This window comes from Homarus americanus, unplaced genomic scaffold (assembly GCF_018991925.1).
Source record: "Homarus americanus isolate GMGI-L3 unplaced genomic scaffold, GMGI_Hamer_2.0 scaffold8226, whole genome shotgun sequence".
In the NCBI taxonomy this organism is placed as follows: Eukaryota; Metazoa; Arthropoda; class Malacostraca; order Decapoda; family Nephropidae; genus Homarus; species Homarus americanus.
The window spans coordinates 987,741-1,009,826 of record NW_024717620.1 but is presented as its reverse complement, the minus strand read 5'-3'; the positions used below and the strand labels follow the sequence as shown (position 1 = coordinate 1,009,826).

At 42.1% G+C, this 22,086-nt stretch overlaps 1 protein-coding gene across 1 annotated transcript in view; it reads left to right on the top strand.

The window, feature by feature from the left end:
- LOC121858937 (E3 ubiquitin-protein ligase hyd-like) overlaps nt 1-22,086 on the top strand; it is a 112,916-nt gene that overhangs the window by 36,444 nt on the left and 54,386 nt on the right. The window contains 9 exon segments of the mRNA XM_042355591.1: nt 10,071-10,247; nt 10,841-10,959; nt 12,550-12,708; nt 13,319-13,533; nt 13,843-14,006; nt 15,068-15,248; nt 19,708-19,862; nt 20,284-20,563; nt 21,020-21,962. Of these exon segments, the coding sequence (XP_042211525.1) occupies nt 10,071-10,247; nt 10,841-10,959; nt 12,550-12,708; nt 13,319-13,533; nt 13,843-14,006; nt 15,068-15,248; nt 19,708-19,862; nt 20,284-20,563; nt 21,020-21,962 (2,393 nt within the window).

Below are 22,086 nucleotides of genomic sequence, written 5' to 3'. Positions count from 1 at the left end.
GACAATGTGATGAACTACTTTTGGAAGGTCCAGAAATCAAGGTTGAAGCAGCCAACCCTGGATTCCTTCTTTAAAAAAGTGGCAAAAGACCCTACAAAGTGCCTGTAAGACAGTCACCAAAGAGGGCTAGGAAGGATGACTCCTCTCCTTCCACCTCTTCTCCATAATTCTCTCCTCCCCCCTCCTCCTCTGCCTCCTGTCCTCCATGCTGAACAACACTATGGTAAGATAAAGTACCGTATTTTTTACATTTTCCACAGAAAATTTTCAGTGTTAAGTGGTTGTATTTGGGGGCCTGGGACGGATTAATCCTATAACGAACGAATGCTATAACAAACGAGGTTCTAGAACCAATTAGATTCATTATAGCATACCCCACAGCTATATCATAAAATATCAAAGCACTAAGATAATCGTAATAGAAACTGAATTTTATTAAGAGTTGTGATATACAAAAATGAGTTACAGTAAAACCGCGATAAATCGGACTTCAGTATATCGGAATTCACTTCTTTTGGACTTGAGATGTTCTGTTCACCAGAGATACTTAAAAGAAAGGGGGGAGAGGAAATTTATAACAAATTCTTATAAAATGAACAACACTTACTGAATACAGGTTGTACCCCTCTAGTCCGACATTCTGTGGTCCGGAAACTCCCACGGTACGGAACGATTTTAGTTTGTTCATGGAGAAAATTAATTTGAGTCTGGTACTTTCGATTTTTGGCTAAATTTTGTCTTATTTACCCTACTTTTTTGACGAATTACTACCTGTAATAAAGCAACATCCTAATAAACCAACAAAAATAACACATAAAATTAAATAAAAACTAAAAATAACACAGAAAAGTTCTTATGTTCTACAGCTTCAGCTAGAGTTGAACCTGATGGCTTGGCAACTTCGTCATCATAGTAAATACACACACAACAACATTGGCTGTCCTTATGTTTTCAACTTTACCACCACTGGTGGGTAAAATTTTTTTTAAATTCAGAAACATTAATTAAAACATATATGAACAGTAAATAAGTGTTGCATTCATATTCTTATGTAGAGTAATGACGATATGTTTTCACATGTGCGCACTTACATACATTATCTCACTTTTTTCTTTACCATTAATGGTTAGCTACTTATATTGTTCCTTTTATTAACATTAAATAACATTACTTAAAACAACCATATTAATTTTACTACAGCTACAACCAGGGTCTTATTTTCTTCAGTTTTATATGTAGAACCAGTCAGTCACTGGTTTTGTAAACAACGAAAACAATGCCGTTTCGTCTCCTGGTGTGTTTTAATATTCTACGTATTATTAATGAATTGTATTGCTCATTTTGCACACATAAACATTAATTAAATCAAAAAGACATTCAGTAATAAACAATAATGAATCTTTTGTATATAAGAGAAATGACGCTGTTTACACGATTTGTGCACGTCTGAACCTTGGCGGGCTGCTCAAACCTGTCGAAATTCGAGTTTCCTCCGTCAAAATTTTAAATTGCATAGTGGGTATTTTGTGTCCAAATAAAAAACGTTGAATTATTAACTCCTCAAATTTGAGAACCTACTGTACAACTTTTAACCCTTCAACATGTTTTCAAGAGATCACGAAGCAGTGAAAGTGGTGCTAGTGCTTCCGAGCATAAGCACAAGTCACTATCTATCCAGGAAAAGGGTGAATTTCCATGGTCCGGAAATTTCCATGGTCCGGAAATTTCCATGGTCCGGCACCGGTCAGGTCCCGAGGTTGCCGGACTAGAGAGGTACAACCTGTACTGTACAGTGGTCTAATGAGATTTCCTATAGGCCTGCTGAGAACTAAGACACTGTAAGCAGACTGTAGCTGATCAGGTGTTGCTGCATTTGTCAGGTCTATTTATTTATATTCTCATATGATTGGCCTCTTATGGTTTATGGTTCATCATCATTAATATAACATCATCAGTAATAGAGAAAAAATACAATACTGTATGTAATTTGTAATATGACTTGAAAATAAAAGGATAAACCTTATCAGAAGGTTGTTTACTCGAGATGCGTTCGTGTGACAGCTTTCAGTAGACCAGCTTATAACGGGTCACTGTAACACACTGTATAGTATTGATATTAAGATACCTTCTTAAAAACGCTATTTACTACCAATGAGTGTTATATGATGACTCAGTTTGGCTACTTGTATTTAGACAAATGATTAATGAATAAACCAGGTATATGCAGATGCATAATACTTTACACTACAGTATTACTTATTAAATGATGATTAATACACTACAATAGTATTTATTAGGTGGTGATAAATACACTGCAATAGTATTTATTAAGTGATGATAAATACACAACTGTACTGTACTAATTTACTAAGTGTTGAAGACAGACATGGTAAGCCAATCAGCTGTTTGCTCTTTGTAAACAAATGAGTATGAAATGACTCATGGTGTTCAGTGTGGGATTTTTTTTTCAGGAAAGTTGATTCCTTTAGGATAATATTTTATCAACCTGGTGCCAAATGATCCTAAATTATATGAGAATTGTGGTGGAATTGTATAAGAAATGTTAAAGGAATCTTGTTGGAGTTTGGGGGAGGGAGCCACCCACCCATGCTACCCCCCTCCGCACCCTTCTGCCAGCTGCTCCCAGATAAACACTTGTCTTCCACACACAATATACTCCTACACTTATTAGTTCTTATTTCTATCTTTATAGTACTGTACAGTATACAGTTTTCTCTTTATTCATATGATATATTCTGTGGTTACTTACATATAACACTTTACAGTAAATAACATTCATCTCGGTGACAACAGTTGTGGTCAACAAGACTTACTTGTCTGATTTTCAACCCAGAGAGTTCTGTTTCATATATTATATATTTTTTTTATTGTTGATGTAATATTCTTTTAATAACCTTCTTATACACTTAAAGACCTTAGTTGTTGAATTGTAGTAATAACATAACTAATTTTCTTTAATCAGTTCAGATAAGCAGTGTTATCCACCCTCTCCCCCCACCCATATATTCGCTTTTTTCTCGGACTTTCAAATTTTTCGGACTGGGGTCTGCCCCAAATAGTCCAATTGATTGAGGGTCTACTGTACAGTATGTGGGAGAGTTGTTGGTTCTCTAATGGATTAATTGAAATGGTGTGTGTGTGTGAGATAATAATAATAATAATAATAATTAACGGTTTATTGAAAAAGTTCTGCAGCCCAAAGGCTGAAAATATACAGTGGACAAAAATGACTTATTACATACATTGGTGGTTTAACAAAAGCCTTTATTAGAGAAAGGTAAAGGAACATACAGTGAACATACAGATGAATGTTTACAGTGGAGGTCAAGTAGATCATGTGAGCTGAGGTGTTGAACAGCAGACACATAGTGTAGTAACTCCCTCACAGATGGTGTTATGAGGGACCTGATGTGTGTGCGTGCGTGCACTCAGCTGGCAAGATTATCGCCATAGTCCTCCTAAACAGAATTCTTCCTGAGGTGGAAAACTTCCTCCCAGAATCTCAACATGGCTTAAGACCATCATGTGGCACCACTGACATGATCTTTGCTGCCCACCAGATACAGGAAAAGTGCAGAGGACACCATCGTGACCTGTACATGGCCTTCATTGACCTTACCAAGGCCTTCGACTCGGTCAACAGGTATGCCCTCTGGCGGACCCTCAGCCATTTTGCCTGCCCATCAAAATTCATTGCCATTGTGAGGCAACTCCACAATGGCATTAATGGCAGTGTCTTGCACACTGGCACCCAGCCAGAGTTCTTCCCCATCCAAATGGGGATTAAACAAGGTTGTGTACTGGCACCAACTCTCTCTTCCATTTTCTTGGCTGCTTTCCTTACTCGTGCCAGTGCCAATTTAGCCAGCGGGGTGGACGTCCAGTACTGGGTGAAGGGTCATTTTCAACATAAGACAACTCCAGGCTGGAACAAAGGTGTCGGCAGCTTCCATAACTGAACTTCAGTATGCAGACGACCTCACCCTTGTCGCTCACACTGAACACGACCTACAGGAGATCCTGAACACCTACCCAGATGAGTATGCACACTTCGGCCTTGAGGTGAATGTACGTAAGACTCGGATTCTCTTTCAGCCTGCCCCTGGTTCAGACACATCTCCACCATCCATCCAGCTTAACGGTACTGCCTTCTCCAATGTTGCCCACTTTTGGGGTATCTCGGCTCCCACCTGTCCGCCACCTGTGTCTTCAGCTGTAGGGAACTGAAGTTATCTACAAAGTTACACGTATATCGAGCAGTGGTCCTCCCCACCCTGCAACAGTGAACCCTCCAAGATCCGGATTAAAAGGGGGGACCACTTGTCCGGAAAAGCCGATTGTCTGAATTTTCCAGTGAATAATAAATGGTATAAGTAACACCCAAAATACAGTACTAATGGAGTAATAAACAAATTACCGTATCTAAACCAAGCATCTACCTATGATAACATAATAAGAAACATTGTATCATTACTAAAGTGAATGAAATAATATTCCCACAACAACAATTGACAGCTGTTTATGTTTCCCACCTCCTCGGGCACCTGTGTCCAGCATGACCGACTGGTCAACCAGCGCCCACGGGCCTAAAATGTTCTTTGCTCTGTTTTGGGAATGTTTCTTAGGGAAACTTCTAGGAAGCTTCTTATCCCAGAACCCCCAAATTTTTTGTCCGGATCTTCCGAAATCCGGATTTCCCGGGTCCGGATCTTCGATGGTTTACTGTATATGGCAGTGAGACATGGGTCACATACAGGAGGCACCTCAAGGCACTTGAAAACTTTCACCAACGTAGTCTACGTTCCATCCTCCGAGTTCGCTGGGAAGACAAGAGAACTAATGCCAGTATTCTTGCTGACACCAACTGTAGGAGCATCGAGGCTACTATTATCCATGAACAACTACCCTGGACTGGCCATGTTACCCACATGGACGACAGTAGACTGCCAAAGCAGCTACTACAGTCACCTAACGATTAGTAAACGTAAAGCTGGCGGGCAACTGATAAGGTATAAGGATAGTCTTAATACAAACTTGAAAAAGTGCCAAATCGACCCCCTCACCAGGGAGACAATTACTCCACACCGTAACACTTGGAGGATCACCACACAAGAAGGTATCAATACTTTCGAGTTAGCCCGACTGCATACCGAGGCAGACAAGTGCCAACGTTGGAAAGATGCTGCCGCTGTCCCTCCCGCACTAGATGTAGCCTTCCACATGTGCAACATCTGTGAACATCCCTGCCAGCTCTGTATCGTCCTCTTTAGTCACCTCAGGACTCACCACCGAAGGTGACATCCTTAATAACTCATATCATTGTATCATAGCTGTATGAGCATCATACTCGATTCCGAGTGACAGCAAAGTAGTAGTAGAAGTGTATGTGTGTGTGTTTGTGATAATAATAATAATTAACTGTTTATTGAAAGAGCATGGCAGCCAGAAGGCTGAAAATATACAGAGACATAATCGGGGAATGGGTCACTTGATGGACAACTAATAAACAAGTAACATAAGTGATACAAATATGATATATAATAACTAGATGGGGAGAAGCTCAAACTACAGGGCATTTCAACATAGTAATAGTGAAAGAAGGTAATATTGGCTCGAAGTGAATACAGGTTAATTATGAGTTGATAATTTTTACAATGGTTGGGACTGGGCTGTTCTTATAGCGATCAATACGTGCTCGTATGTGCTAGATGCGGTTATGGTGTCGAACAGCAATTCGCGGACGAGGGATCTCGGGTGGTAGTAGGAGCCGGTGTCGAGGATGGTGCAGAAGCTTCTCACCAAATTTGCAGATGAGGTCGTGGTGATGGTCAGAGAGAGCCAAGAGGGTCAGTGTGTTGAGCGCTTCTTGATATTTGGAGTAGGTGGGGGGAATAATCTTGCATGCCCTCAAGGTGTTTCCGTTGTGTGGCATTTAGAGAGGAAGACCAGGCAGGGGAGGCAAAGGTGAGCTTGGGAAGTATGAATGTTGATTTAGTACTGTGGAGCTCGGGTGCAGTAACTCTGAGGGACTTGAGCCGGTGGAGGAGGTGAAGATGAAAACTGGAGGATTTGACAACTGTACTGACGTGTGTTTTTCAGTTTAGTTTGTTATCTATAGTGATGCCGAGGAGCTTAGTGGAATCTACAACCTGGGGTGTGTTGGGGCCTAAAGTAACGGAAGGGGGTGGGACAGCGTCGGAGGAGAGGTTGATGTGCATAACCATGGTCTTGGTATGGTTGATGGTGACATGGTTGTTGGTGACCCAATTTTGGAGATTGTTCAATAAATCCTGGAGGGCGGTATAGTCGAGAGCCGAGTTGTTGACACTGATCCCAATGCTGGAGTCGTTGACATATATCCAGCGAGCAGGGGTTTCTCTTAGGGCATCATTGATAAGCATTAGGAAGCAGAGCGGTCCCATCTTGGTGCCTTGGGGGACGCCACAGGTGAGTGACTGATAATTGGAGACAGCCCCTCAGAAGCGTACTGCTTGGCGTCGGTCACTAAGGATGTCTGTAAGCCATGGTATAAGGCGTCTTCGAAACCCGAGGTCGATAGTGTTGTTGATGATTAAATTATGGTCAACTAGGACAAATGCTTTGGTGAAGTCAATGAAGGCGACAGCCACAGTGGTCTTTCGTTTTTCCAGATGGCGGTACATGTAGTCGAGAAAGATGACAAGACTGTGTGCGTGCTGAATCAGGCCTTGAACTTGATGGTTGTGTTGGATGGATGAAATGAGAACAGTCCTTTTAGAATGATGTTGGTAATGTTAAAAAAGATGCAACTGAACAATAATCTAGTAATATTTTGTTTTTTATTGATATTTATTCAGTAAAATTGTCAGGCAATTTCACATTGATTCATCATTTATATAGACTGTTGTAGAAGCTTTATGAGTAATGTACCTCGACAGTGGTTGGTATACAAACAATGGTAAACAGTAAAGTAGGTTGACAATTGACAGTAGAAGTAGCTAATGAATGCAGTATAATGTTCCTTTGGATGTTGAGTTGTAGACGGGGTCGTGTGAGTGACAGGCTGGGGAAAGGCTGGATCATCTCAACACAAGTATGGAAGCAAGTTATAGTTTTGTGTGTTGATGTTTTAGAAGTTTAAGGTTAATGCTTCTTCTTATTAACAGCTCCTACACCATAATGTTCCTCCTACACCATAATGTTCCTCCTACACCATAATGTTCCTCCTACACCAGTAAGTTCCTCCTACACCATAATGTTCCTCGTACACCATAATGTTCCTCCTACACCATAATGTTCCTCCTACACCATAATGTTCCTCGTACACCATAATGTTCCTCGTACACCATAATGTTCCTCCTACACCATAATGTTCCTCCTACACCATAATGTTCCTCCTACACCATAATGTTCCTCCTACACCATAATGTTCCTCCTACACCATAATGTTCCTCGTACACCATAATGTTCCTCGTACACCATAATGTTCCTCGTACACCATAATGTTCCTCCTACACCATAATGTTCCTCGTACACCATAATGTTCCTCGTACACCATGTTCCTCCTACACCATGTTCCTCCTACACCAGTATGTTCCTCCTACACCAGTATGTTCCTCCTACACCAGTATGTTCCTCCTACACCAGTATGTTCCTCCTACACCAGTAATGTTCCTCCTACACCAGTATGTTCCTCCTACACCATAATGTTCCATTACACCATAATATTCCTCCTACATAAATGTTCCTCCTACACCAGTATGTTCCTCCTACACCAGTATGTTCACCTCCTACACCAGTATGTCCTCCTACACCAATGTGTTCCTCCTACACCAGTATGTTTCCTCCCTACACAATATGTTCCTCCCTACACCAGTATTTCCTCCTACCAAGTATATTTCTCTCCTACACAATATGTTTCTCCTACAATGCTCTTTCCTCCTACACCAGTATATTTCCTCCTACCAGTATGTTCCTCCTGCACAATGTATTCCTCCTACACCAATGTATTTCCTCCTACACCAGTATGTTCCTCCTACACCAGTATTTCCTCCTACACCAGTATGTTCCTCCTACCTGTTATATTTCCTCCTACCAGTATGTTCCTCCCTACACCAATATGTTCCTCCTACACCAGTATATTTCCTCCTACACCAGTATATTCCTCCCTACCACCAGTATGTTCCTCCTACACCAGTATGTTCCTCCTACACCAGTATGTTCCTCCTACACCAGTATGTTCCTCCTACACCAGTATGTTCCTCCTACACCAGTATGTTCCTCCTACACCAGTATGTTCCTCCTACACCAGTATGTTCCTCCTACACCAGTATGTTCCTCCTACACCAGTATGTTCCTCCTACACCAGTATGTTCCTCCTACACCAGTATGTTCCTCCTACACCAGTATGTTCCTCCTACACCGTATATTTCCTCCTACACAGTATGTTCCTCTCACCCAGTATGTTCCTCCCTACACCAGTATGTTCCTCCTACACCATTATGTTCCTCCTACACCAGTATATTTCCTCCCTACACAGTATGTTCCTCCTACACCAGTATGTTCCTCCTACCATTATGTTCCTCCTACACCATAATATTCCTCCTACACCATAATGTTCCTCCTACACCAGTATGTTTCCTCCCTACACCAGTATGTTCCTCCCTACACCATAATGTTCCTCCTACACCCAGTATATTTCCTCCTACACCAAGTATATTTCTCACCAGTATGTTCCTCCTACACCACCAATATTTCCTCCCCTACACCATAATGTTCCTCCCTACACCAGTATGTTCCTCCCTACTCAGTATGTTCCTCCTACACCATAATGTTCCTCCTACACCCAGTATGTTCCTCCTACACCACCGTATTTCCTCCTACACCCATATGTTCCTCCTACACCAGTATGTTCCTCCTACACCATAATGTTCCTCCCTACACAGTAGCATGTTCCTCCTACACCAATGTATGTTCCTCCTACACCAGTATGTTCCTCCCTACACCAGTATGTATTTCCTCCTACACCAGTATATTTCCTCCTACACCAGTATGTTCCTCCTACACCAGTATGTTCCTCTACACCATAATATTTCCTCCCTACACCAGTATGTTCCTCCTACACCAGTATGTTTCCTCCACCAGTATGTTCCTCCTACACCAGTATGTTTCTCCTACACCAGTATGTTCCTCCCTACACCAATATGTTCCTCCTACACCAGTATATGTTTCTCCTACACCAGTATGTTCCTCCTACACCAGTATGTTCCTCCTACACCAGTATGTTCCTCCTACACCAGTATGTTCCTCCTACACCAGTATGTTCCTCCTACACCAGTATGTTCCTCCTACACCAGTATGTTCCTCCTACACCAGTATGTTCCTCCTACACCAGTATGTTCCTCCTACACCAGTATGTTCCTCCTACACCAGTATGTTCCTCCTACACCAGTATGTTCCTCCTACACCAGTATGTTCCTCCTACACCATAATTCCTCCTACACCAGTATGTTCCTCCTACACCAGTATGTTCCTCCTACACCAGTATGTTCCTCCTACACCAGTATGTTCCTCCTACACCAGTATGTTCCTCTTACACCAGTATGTTCCTCCTACACCAGTATGTTCCTCCTGCACCAGTATGTTCCTCCTGCACCAGTATGTTCCTCCTACACCAGTATGTTCCTCCTACACCAGTATGTTCCTCCTGCACCAGTATGTTCCTCCTACACCAGTATGTTCCTCCTGCACCAGTATGTTCCTCCTACACCAGTATGTTCCTCCTACACCAGTATGTTCCTCCTGCACCAGTATGTTCCTCCTGCACCAGTATGTTCCTCCTACACCAGTATGTTCCTCCTACACCAGTATGTTCCTCTTACACAATAAACCTGTACAGGTTTGTTTTGTAGCTACAACTACTGATCCCTCATACATATAATTGTCTCCCTTATAACAATTTTATTCCCTCTCATCACCATCCATCCAGCCTTATGTAACAAACATTTATTGATATAACTTTTATTGTGACAATTATAATTGTTATTGATTTTGGTGTTATGGTCCAACAGTTACAGAATGACCGGATACTGTCCCTCCACACGTGTCAGCTGTACACGTGTGCGTGGTGCGAGTCTGGCTCACTCTACTGGTGGGGCGTCCTGCCCTTTAACCAACGAAAGAAACTTTGGGAAAAGTTTCGCAGCAAGAGTCGTAAACAGCGCTCAGAGATCACTGAGGGAGTGCAGGTACTGTACTGTACAGTGCATCAACTAGTTTACTTGCTGGGTCTAGTTCAGCTTCATATACTAAGTCTATTATAATACTGTAGTGTAGTGTATACAGTAGCTACATTATGTTTTTAAGGCTTAGGAAGAGTGTATGTTAAGTGTGTTTATTAAGTTTATTTTAACAAAGAGAGAAGGAATTGTGAGAATATAGTGAACATAGTATAAGGCACTTGCACTGTGCTCATGTAAGAGTAAGGTATGTCTTAATTACTGATGAAAAGTACAAAATGTTTTGTCCAAAATTTATGAACAAATATGTGAACTTGGTGGAGTGAAAAGCACTATAGAACATCTTGTACTGTTCAAACCAGAAAATTTGTATCTTGAGATGTAGGGATGACATAAAATAATTAAGAGAAGATAGTGGAAATGTCTGAGGCTGTAGACTTTTGAATTGTGAGAAATATGAAATGCACACTATTCTAGACCCTGGTCACTTTAGGCCAGTCAGTGGTATGACTGGACAAACACAGAGAAGTTATTTTCACTGGGGTCTTTTTGATATTAGAGTTGTGTTGTTTTTAATTTTTTTCACATTACATAAATTACAGGTGGGTATGCGGTCGTCCCCCATGTACCACTCCGGGGCCCTGGCATTCTCCACTTCGGGAGGTGTGCCTAAGATCGGCCAGTTGTTGAATGCTGCCTGGAATCTCAGTGACACTTGCAGGTTGGTTTGGTTTATTTGTCCAGTCATGTGAAAAGAAATATTTTAGGTGTACAAAGTCAATGATAATTATAATAGAAGAAAAAATAAATGAAATAATTTTTTTTGCAATTGATACAATAATTACTGAAACTATAACCTAAGTTTTTGAAAAGAATACGTGTAGAAAAGAAAACAGTTAATGTATACAGTATATGTTGTAAAGCAGTGAGAAATATGGAGAGAATTGACAAGGGAAGGAGAAAGAATGAGAGATTTAGGGATGTGAGGGTAGAACAGCGTATGAGAGAGAGGCACACTTGTGAGCAGGGATGAATTGACTTGATGTTGTATGAAAATTACTGTACAAGATGATTAGGAAGGGCAACACTATGATCCTGAGAATGGTGATTAAGGAAAAGCAACACTGTGATCCTGAGAATGGTGATTAAGGAAAAGCAACACTGTGATCCTGAGAATGGTGATTAAGGAAAAGCAACACTGTGATCCTGAGAATGGTGATTAAGGAAAGGCAACACTGTGATCCTGAGAATGGTGATTAAGGAAAGGCAACACTGTGATCCTGAGAATGGTGATTAAGGAAAAGCAACACTGTGATCCTGAGAATGGTGATTAAGGAAAGGCAACACTGTGATCCTGAGAATGGTGATTAAGGAAAAGCAACACTGTGATCCTGAGAATGGTGATTTAGGAAAGGCAACACTGTGATCCTGAGAATGGTGATTAAGGAAAGGCAACACTGTGATCCTGAGAATGGTGATTAAGGAAAAGCAACACTGTGATCCTGAGAATGGTGATTTATATTTAAAGTTCCTTACATTCAAGAAAGATCTTTATAAGTTCCTTACACTCAACAAAGATCTTTATAAGTTCCTTACACTCAACAAAGATCTTTATAAGTTCCTTATACTCAACAAAGATCTTTATAAGTTCCTTACACTCAACAAAGATCTTTATAAGTTCCTTACACTCAACAAAGATCTTTATAAGTTCCTTACACTCAACAAAGATCTTTATAAGTTCCTTACACTCAACAAAGATCTTTATAAGTTCCTTACACTCAACAAAGATCTTTATAAGTTCCATACACTCAACAGTGCATTATATTTTCTGACACAAGATTCATATTGTTAAGCACATGAAGTATTTTTGTTTATATCAGTGTAGGCAGGTCGTTCATCAGTACAGTATTTACTAGATTTGATATTGAGTTTTTGAGATCTAATTTGTGACTTACCCGTATTGTTAACAAAGTATATTTTTGTGTTTTTAGGAGACTTGACCTACAGTATAATAATATTAACTCTTAGTGTTAATGAAACCCATCACACAGACTGTGCAGAACTGTATTTACTCTTATCTCTCAGTAACCAAATGTGACAATAGTGGCATTTTAAGAAGTACTCTACCAGCTGGCTAAACTTAAGTTACAACAAGTGTCTTTTATGACATTGACACAAGGCTTCTGATAAAGCCCCACTGCCTTCAGCCACAACATTGTTACCTGTAGGAGTTAAGGAGGCCATCATAAGACACAAGGTGAGGTTTGGTGCTGGTGTTAAGTATCTCAACACATGATGTGGTTTGTTCCAGGTTCAAAATTCTTCCTCCTGGAGGAGTGACCAGTGGAGGGGGCAGCAGTGGGTCCAGCAGCAGCAACAGTAATGGTAGTGGAGGCAGTACAGGAGGCTGTAACAGCAGTACCTCATCAGGGTTCCAGACAGGTAGCGGCAGCTCTTCCACAGCACAGAGGTGAGATAACAGCCTCACTTACCATGGTGTTTTGAGTCTTCCTCATCATCTCTTGTGTTTATACTGTACTGTATCTCGCCTTTACATATTGATGCATGTTTTCTTCATACATACATACATACATACATGCATGCATACATGCATACATACATACATACATACATACATACATACATACATACATACATACATACATACATACATACATACATGCATACGTCAGTGAGAAGAATTGTTCAACATTTGGCTCTCCCTACCTGGGTGGTGACCAACATTCCTTTTAGCTACATCTCACTGTATTGTTTTGGGTATTGTTATTAACTAAACAAATTGAATTCGATGAAAACAATTCTTGTTGAATATTGTTATTGATTCTAAAACTGGCTTCTACAACATTGGTTAATTACTATTGCTGGCCAGGTGTTGTGATGTTACAGGTGGTTCAGGGGGAACTTTCAAAGGAGGCCTAAAGGAGGGACCTGTTAAGACTAAATCAATATTGTAGGGTTAGGTTAGGGGTTGTATAGGATCAGGATCTAACCAGTCTATTCTAATACCCTGAATACTCTCATGTTGAGAAGGTATTAATGTATTATTAAACATTGTGCAGTGGGGTATCAAACAGCAGCAGCAGCAGCAGCAGCAACAACAGCAGTAGTAGCAGCAGTGGTGTGAGCAGCGGAGGCGGAGAGAAGAAGACCCTGGCATCTGAAGTGTTGGGGTCGGCAGCCAAGATTCTCAAGTGCGGTGATAGCAAGGAGTCATCGGACAAGCTGGACATGCCTCCCCCTCCCTCCCCTGCCTCCAGTACCTGCTCTGACACAGGTTGTTGTACCAGGCTTTATGTTTTTTCTTGTTCTTCCAGGCTTTAACGTCTTACTTCAAATACAAAGACGTTTGTGTTTTCTCTGATTTTCCTCTTCGTTACAGTGAAACAAGTGTTGCAAAAATGGAAATTAAAATCTGAATTGATTTCTAATGATGCATCAAACTCACAAACTTGGAGACTGTGTAAATGAAAGGTTTACTGTGCATTATTATGAAAATAACGATATTGAATCATAGCCAAAATTATTTTGTTCTGCATTATGTTAAGGTTTGTAAGCTCTAAATTGACCCCCTCCCCTTCAATAGGATCCATAACGTCCCCAGCCTCATACAAGCGAGGTAAGAGACCATTACCTCGTGATGAGATGGAACGATTTGATGAAGAGGAATGGCCTCTGCGTGATGTAATCTTTGTAGAAGACACAAGACCAGTACCTATTGGGGAGGTTCTTGCTGTTGATGGCAATCAGGTATGTTGTAATACCTATTGTTGTCACTGTTGCAAGGCCTAACCCACAGGGCACAGGCTGGATGGAAACAAGAACTACTTAGACTCTTCTATCATTGTCAGTCATTCCCTCTAACTCTATAAGATTGTCACAGGTCAGAGAAGTTCAGGGAAGTTCATTGCTGAAAAGTTCCCATAGGAGCAGATGTTCCTTTGGTGTTAATATTATTGGTGAGAAAACTGAAGAGCTATAATAAACTGGTAGTTCTTTAAGATGAGTCTTACCCGGTTCCATCTCCAGGCATCAGTTAAATGGGGCTTTAGTGTCAACAAACATTCAGTTGAAACTCACATGTTGGAGCAAAGTGTAGTGGTGAAAGAAGGATCTGTGATGAGGTTTTGAAGATTTTTTGCCAAAGAAGAGAAAGTTAATGAGTGAGAAGTGAAGTTTACCGGAGAAATGTTGACAGGTTGCAGTAAGGCTTCTCTCGGTTCAAATATAAATCTTAATTAATTTAGAGAGAAATGTGAGCAAGAAAGATTGTATTTAAACCAAAATCTTGAGAAAAAAGAAAATGAAATGAAGTTTCTATGGGAAAATGTGTATGGAAGGTTAGTCAAAGGGGCTGGTGAATTAATCAAAGAAAGAGTGAAAAAAGACACAAAAATGTGTGTACTGTATTTTTTAAGACCAATGAGTCATATAACAAGTTTTTCTTATTAGGTAAACAGCAATTACAAAAATTTTGAAACATGAAGATCATCTTGGAATATTTTTGATGTGTACTTTATTGCTACATTTTCATATATTTCCCACAGCTTGTCACATCCAGCTCTTGTTCATTATAACAGCTATAGAGCACACAATATATAAAGCTATAATATTATTACTTCATTTATGTATTTTTCTTTGCACATTTTCTTTCTTACTGTGTACTACACCTGTTGGAGTTGATGTAAAAAGATTAGATTTAAAAAGAGAAGAAAAGAAACAGGTGTAAGAGGAGTTATTGTGATGCATGACTCACAGTTTTCTCACCCATATAAAGTTAAGATGTGTCATTTATGTCAATGGTTCAACAGGTGGTTGTGGTGCCCCAGACAAAGGAAGGTAAAGGTAACTTGCGTGTCATCCACCGTGATCAGCTGCAGGTGATCCGTGCCGGGGGGAACCCTCGTGTCCCCGACTGTTACCAGAAGACCCCCAAACGTATCCCAGTGACGGAACAAGGCCAGATCCTCACTGTGGCCGTGGATGGCAGAGGTAAAGTCTCTTGTTTTATAAAGTTAACAGCTGAGAAATAGTCAAATTGTGGCTCTCATGTCTCTTTACAACACCACCTTCTATTTGACCAAAAATTGCTTCACCATTCTTGGACTCAATGGTTACTGTACAGTACCTGTCCAAGAGTACAATTCACAAGCTCTCCAACTTTTCCTTTTTTTTACATCTCTCAGTTCTTAAATGGAATGAACTTGATTGACTCCATCATCCTTACCAATTATATTATCAAAAGTAATGTGTGTCATCTATGATGCCTCCATCTATGGGTAGCTGTCACACCGCCCATCACTACTTCCCTCCCTTGTTTTCTTTAAAGTGTTGTTCCATTTTTCCCTCCCAAACATATAAGTATTTCCTCTTTACCCAATGCTGCCTCTGTACTGTACTCTCCTGTCTGTACACCCTCTGTACTGTACTCTCCTGTCTGTACACCCTCTGTACTGTACTCTCCTGTCTGTACACCCTCTGTACTGTACTCTCCTGTGTCTGTACACCCTCTGTACTGTACTCTCCTGTCTGTACACCCTCTGTACTGTACTCTCCTGTCTGTACACTGCACTGTACTGTACTCCTGTCTGTACACTGCACTGTACTGTACTCTCCTGTCTGTACACCCTCTGTACTGTACTCTCCTGTCTGTACACCCTCTGTACTGTACTCTCCTGTCTGTACACTGCACTGTACTGTACTCTCCTGTCTGTACACTGCCTGTACTGTACTCTCCTGTCTGTACACCCTCTGTACTGTACTCTCCTGTCTGTACACCCTCTGTACTGTACTCCTGTCTGTACACCTCTTGTACTGTACTCTCCTGTCTGTACACCCTCCTGTCTGTACACCCTCTGTACTGTTCTCTCCTGTCTGTACACCCTCTGTACTGTACTCTCCTGTCTGTACACCCTCTGTACTGTACTCTCTGTCTGTACACCCTTTGTACTGTACTCTCCTGTCTGTACACCCTTTGTACTGTACTCTCCTGTCTGTACACCCTCTATACTGTACTCTCCTGTCTGTACACCCTCTGTACTGTACTCCTGTTTGTACACCCTCTGTTCTGTACTCTCTTGCCTCTGTACACCCTCTACTGTACTGTACTGTCCTGCCTCTGTACTGTACTCTCCTGTCTGTACACCCTCTGTACTGTGCTCTCCTGTCTGTACACCCTCTGTACTGTACTCTCCTGTCTGTACACCCTCTGTACTGTACTCCCTGTTTGTACACACCCTCTGTTCTGTAATTTCTTGCTCTGTACACCTCTACTGTACTGTACTGTCCTGCCTCTGTACTGTACTCTCTCCTGTCTGTACACCCTCTGTACTGTACTCCTGTTTGTGTACACCCCTCTGTTCTGTACTCTCTTGCCTCTGTACAATCTCTACTGTACTGTACTGTCCTGCCTCTTGTACTGTACTCTCCTGTCTGTACACCCTCTGTACTTTACTCTCTTGCCTCTGTACACCCTCTACTGTACTCTCCCTGTCTGTACACCCTCTGTACTGTACTCCTGTCTGTACACCCTCTGTACTGTGTTTCCCTCCTGTCTGTACACACCCTCTGTACTGTGCTCTCTCCTGTCTGTACACCCTCTGTACTGTACTCTCCTGTCTGTACACCCTCTGTACTGTGCTCTGCCTCTGTACTGTACTCTTGCCTCTGTACACCCTCTATACTGTACTCTCTTGCCCCTGTACACCCTCTACTGTACTGTCCTGCCTCTGTACTGTACTCTCCTCTCTGTACACCCTCTGTACTGTACTCTCCTCTCTGTACACCCTCTGTACTGTACTCTCTTGCCTCTGTACACCCTCTACTGTACTGTCCTGCCTCTGTACTGTACTCTCCTGTCTGTACACCCTCTGTGCCTGTACTCTCCCTGTCTGTACACCCTCTGTACTGTCTCTCCAGTCTGTACACTCTCTGTACTCTCCCTGTCTCTGTACACCTTCTTCTGTACTCTCCTGTCTCTGTACTGTGCTCTCCTGTGTGCACTCTGTGCTGTACTCTCCTGTGTGCACTCTGTGCTGCTCTCCCTGTCTCTGTGTGTACTCTCTCTGTCTGTACACCCTCTGTGCTGTACTCTCTCTCCTGTCTGTACAGCCTCTGTGCCTGTGCCTCCCTCTGTCTGTACACCCTCTGTACTCCTGTCTGTACACCTCTGTGTGTGCTCTCCTGTCTGTACACCCTCTGCGCTCTCCTGTCTGTACACCCTCTGTACTGTACTCTCCTGTCTCTGTACACCCTCTGTACTGTACTCTCCTGTCTGTACACCCTCTGTACTGTACTCTCCTGTCTGTACACCCTCTGTACTGTACTCTCCTGTCTCTGTACACCTTCTTCTGTACTCTCCTGTCTCTGTACTGTACTCTCCTGTGTGCACTCTGTACTGTACACCCTCTACTGTCCTGCTTCCCTCTACTGTCTGTACACCCCTCTACTGTCTTACACCCTCTACTGTCTGTACACCCCTCTGTGCCTGTACTCTCCCCTGTCTGTACACCCTCTGTACTGTGCTCTCCTGTCTTGTGCACCCTCTGTGCACATGCTCTCCTGTCTCTGTACACCCTCTGTGCTGTACTCTCCTGTCTGTACACCCTCTGTGCTGTGCTCTCCCTGTCTGTACACCCTCTGTGCTGTACTCTCCTGTCTCTGTACACCCTCCTGTGCTGTACTCTCCTGTCCTTAGTACTGCCCTCTGTGTCACTGTACTCTCCTGTCTGTACACCCTCTGTGCTGTACTCTCCTGTCTGTACACCCTCTGTACACTGTACTCTCTGTCTGTACACCCTCTGTACTGTGCTCTCCCTGTCTCTCTGTACACCCTCTGTACTGTACTCCTGTCTGTACAGCCTCTGTGCTGTACTCTCCTGTCTTACACCCTCTGTACTGTACTCTCCTGTCTCTGTACACCTTCTTCTGTACTCTCCTGTCTCTGTACTGTACTCTCCTGTGTGCACTCTGTACTGTAATCTCCTGTCTCTGTACACCCTCTACTGTACTGTCCTGCCTCTGTACTGTACTCTCCTGTCTGTACACCCTCTACTGTACTCTCTTGCCTCTACACCCTCTACTGTCTGTACACCCTCTGTACTGTACTCTCCTGTCTGTACACCCTCTGTACTGTACTCTCCTGTCACTGTACACCCTCTGTACTGTACTCTCCTGTGTCTGTACACCCTCTGTACTGTACTCTGTACATTCCTCCCATGTACAGTACAGTATTGTTTCCTGAAATTTCACTCTACTGTACACAATTCTTTCTCAGGATTGCTCCCAAATACTATAAATCTTTGAACTTGTTTCAGTTTAATATCCTTCTTAAGTTTACCTGTTAATTTACTAGGATTTATATCCTATATTGGGTTACCTAAACGCTCCTTGCAAACTTGTTCTTCTTCAAAGTCATTATATCACGGTTTCTCTTTCCTTCCCTCACTCCTTTCATAGTTACTCACCGCCTTGTGATGTCTCTGTCACACGCACACGTAACCAGTAGTCTCTCATCATGTTCCATATATAGTTTTACTCCTGCCATAGTCACCCTCATTACCTTCACTACACCATCCATAAATATCTTGGGAACAATACACATCCCTGCCTCACTTTAAGGTACTCTATGGCTTGTTACTCTCATAGAATGTCTTCACTGCATCTTCCAGCTTTCTTTCTCTTGTTCCATCCTGTCATATTCCTGATGCTGTACATTTACCAGTTTTCTCCAATATGTTTTTCTATAAACCTTTATACTGAAACACTTGTGTAAATCCTCCCTGTTTTTCACCTATCTTTACTTATTACTGTACCGTCATTTTTCTCGCCCTCTCACTTAGAACCTGACCTTGTTCTTTCCTTACTGTCTTTCTTCTTATATATTATTACAGTACAGTACAGTGTTGTCTTAGTTAGAACTCCTCACTTGGTACTTCCCTGTTTTCTCTACCATCTCAATTACAACATGTAAGATTGTCATTATTTTTTCCTCTCTAAATTTTATTTTCTTTGCCTTAATACTTAACAGTCATGGATCTTTTCCCTCATTATAATTGCTTCTGCATTTCCTCCGTCAGTAGCTACATCAAGTTCCCAACCTCACCTTCTCCAATCCACAATATGAAATTTTTGCCCTTGTTTCATCACTTGTAAGTTGAGGGTAGGAGAGCCAAGGAAAGGCAGGGAGTGGGATGGATGAGTGAAATTTAAAAACTGGCTCCCCAGAGAGATACAAAATCTTGAAGGATTGGTAAAAACAATCCAAGAACATTTAGAGTGGAGGACTGTGGTCGCCAACCCTCAGATATAAGGATGGTAGTACAGTACAGTATTTTATTCATGAAGTAATTTTGTATAATATTTAACAGTTGGTTGTTTATCATTAGGCCAGAGTTTCAAGGTGTGCACTTAGCAATATTAGGCTTCTTTTCATGGTGTTTTATTTTTACAGGGATTCATGCCATTGTTAAGAATGGCAGCCGGTTGACGTACGTGATCTACAACCTCAGTTCAGGGAAGGCCGAGCAGGAGTGTGTTTTCCCCACTGACAGTACAGCATTTATGGGTTCTGAGCCTTCTAGTATTTCTCTCACCATTACTGGGGAGGTGAGTTTACTAGTTGGTCCACGGCCTACACAGATGAGGGCCATGGTGGGTGTACAGTACAGTACATTATAGTACAGTACGGTACAGTACTACCATGACTGCTTGTTATTAATATTTCTCTTACAAATGAATAGAGGTTGTGTATAAAATTTGTAAGACAAGTTAATTTTATCAGTTGTTATATAACAATCTTTGAGTTGTTGTTTAATGTAAGTACAGTACAGTACAGTTTGTATCATTAGTTAAACACTTTTTTTTACATACTTCAGTTAGTACAGAAGATGACCTATTTTTCATTGGGAATTTGTAAATTTTCTGTATAAATATTTTGTTGACAAATATCTGTACAGTACAGTACAGTGTATCCAACTTTTAATAAACTGATCAAAATGTGAAAGTAATGACTTGTTTTAATTTGCAGAGTGAGAATGTGGGTATCCTGCGTGATGGCAACAGCACCATATACCCACTGAGTAAAGACTGTGTGGACTCCATCAAGGATCCTCACTGGCCTGACCTGCCTCCAGTGTCCTGCTTGGGAGTGGCCACGCATTTCCTACACGGGGCGGGCGCACATCAAAAAAACCACGTTGCCTTGCTCGTGTTGGCACTGAAGACCCAGACTCTGATGCCTAAGATCCTGCGCTGTGATCCCGAGGGCGTGAGGCAGGTCTTGGCACTGATTGAAAATGATAACCCCAGTAAGTGATGCGGCCATTTGATATATCGCTTCAGTGACACTGAATTAATTCATTACACAGGATTGTATTAACTGTATTTTATGAGAATGAGTGACAGCATATAATTAAAGTGTGTGTGTGTGTTACTCTTGTTTCAGCTCACCTGTACAATACAGGGCCAGGTTGTGTAATAGAAATGGAAGAAAGGGGAGGGTAGTAATGGTGGTAATACAGGGGGGTAGTAATGGTGATAAGATGGAGGGGGGTAATAATAATGGAAGGTTATCAGTAAGACAAAGAAAAGGAGGAGATAAACTGTGTAATGAAAACTTTAATATTGGTGATAAATGGTTTATGCCCTGAAATACGGTCAATAATTTCTTGTTGTACACATTTGTTCATGTGGTGGGATTGAATTGTATATTTTTTTAAGTAAGATGTTCAAATTTGCTTTTTTAAAATTTGTCTCTCTTGTAGATGGTGTGTCAAGTTTAACAACAGAAGCAATCGTGGAGGAGAAGTGTGATGGAAACCGCAATATTCTTCATGCTTGTATCTCCACCTGTTGCCCGGTCACAAGTAAAGAGACAGAGGGAGAGTCAGTGTTAGAAAAAGATCCAATATTGGGTAGCTTTGCTTGGCCCCCAAGTTCCTCAGACACACTGAGTGACACAGCCAGTGCTGCCGGTCCAGATGATGACCTCATGACTCCGTCTTCTTCCAAGACCACTCCAGGACCTAGCATGCCCACCTTGGGATCGTCCGACCCAACGGAACGCAAATCCTACTCTTTAACTATACTGCGAACTATCTGTGACAGTCCCGCACTGACGCCACACTTGCGTAGCATGTTAACAGCCCGCGATTCAAACGGTTTTACTCCGTTCATGCTGGCCGTTTCAGGCCGAGCGTACCAGGCAGCCCTAATCCTCTTTGATGTGATTCACCGCGTGGCACACGACAGTGCTATGGATGCCGAAAGTGAGCGCCGGGCCATCACCCAAATGATATTTCCTCGTGGCAGCAACCCCGATGACTCTCCTCTTCACGTGCTCTGTTATAATGACACGTGCTCCTTCACTTGGACAGGCGCCGAGCACATCAACCAGGATATCTTTGAGTGCCGAACTTGTGGACTTGTCGGCTCCTTGTGCTGCTGTACGGAGTGTGCGAGAGTTTGCCACAAGGGTCACGATTGCAAGCTCAAGAAGACTTCCCCAACTGCTTACTGTGATTGCTGGGAAAAGTGCAAATGTAAAGCCCTCAAATCTGGACATCAAACAGCTCGCTTTGACCTTCTCTCTCGCCTCATAACAGAAACTGATCTGGTGAACGTAGCCAATGGCAGGGGGGAGAATCTTCTCTTATTTCTTGTACAAACAGTTGGACGCCAAGTGACGGAACAGAAGCAGTGGTCAAGGTGAGCTTCCTCGTGTTGTGTTTATTGTTGCCACTTGTCTTTGAGTACATGTAGGAATACCATGAATTAAAATCTGTTGATATGGTCTTGCCTTAGGAGCTGGTCATGACTGAAGTAAAGTGTT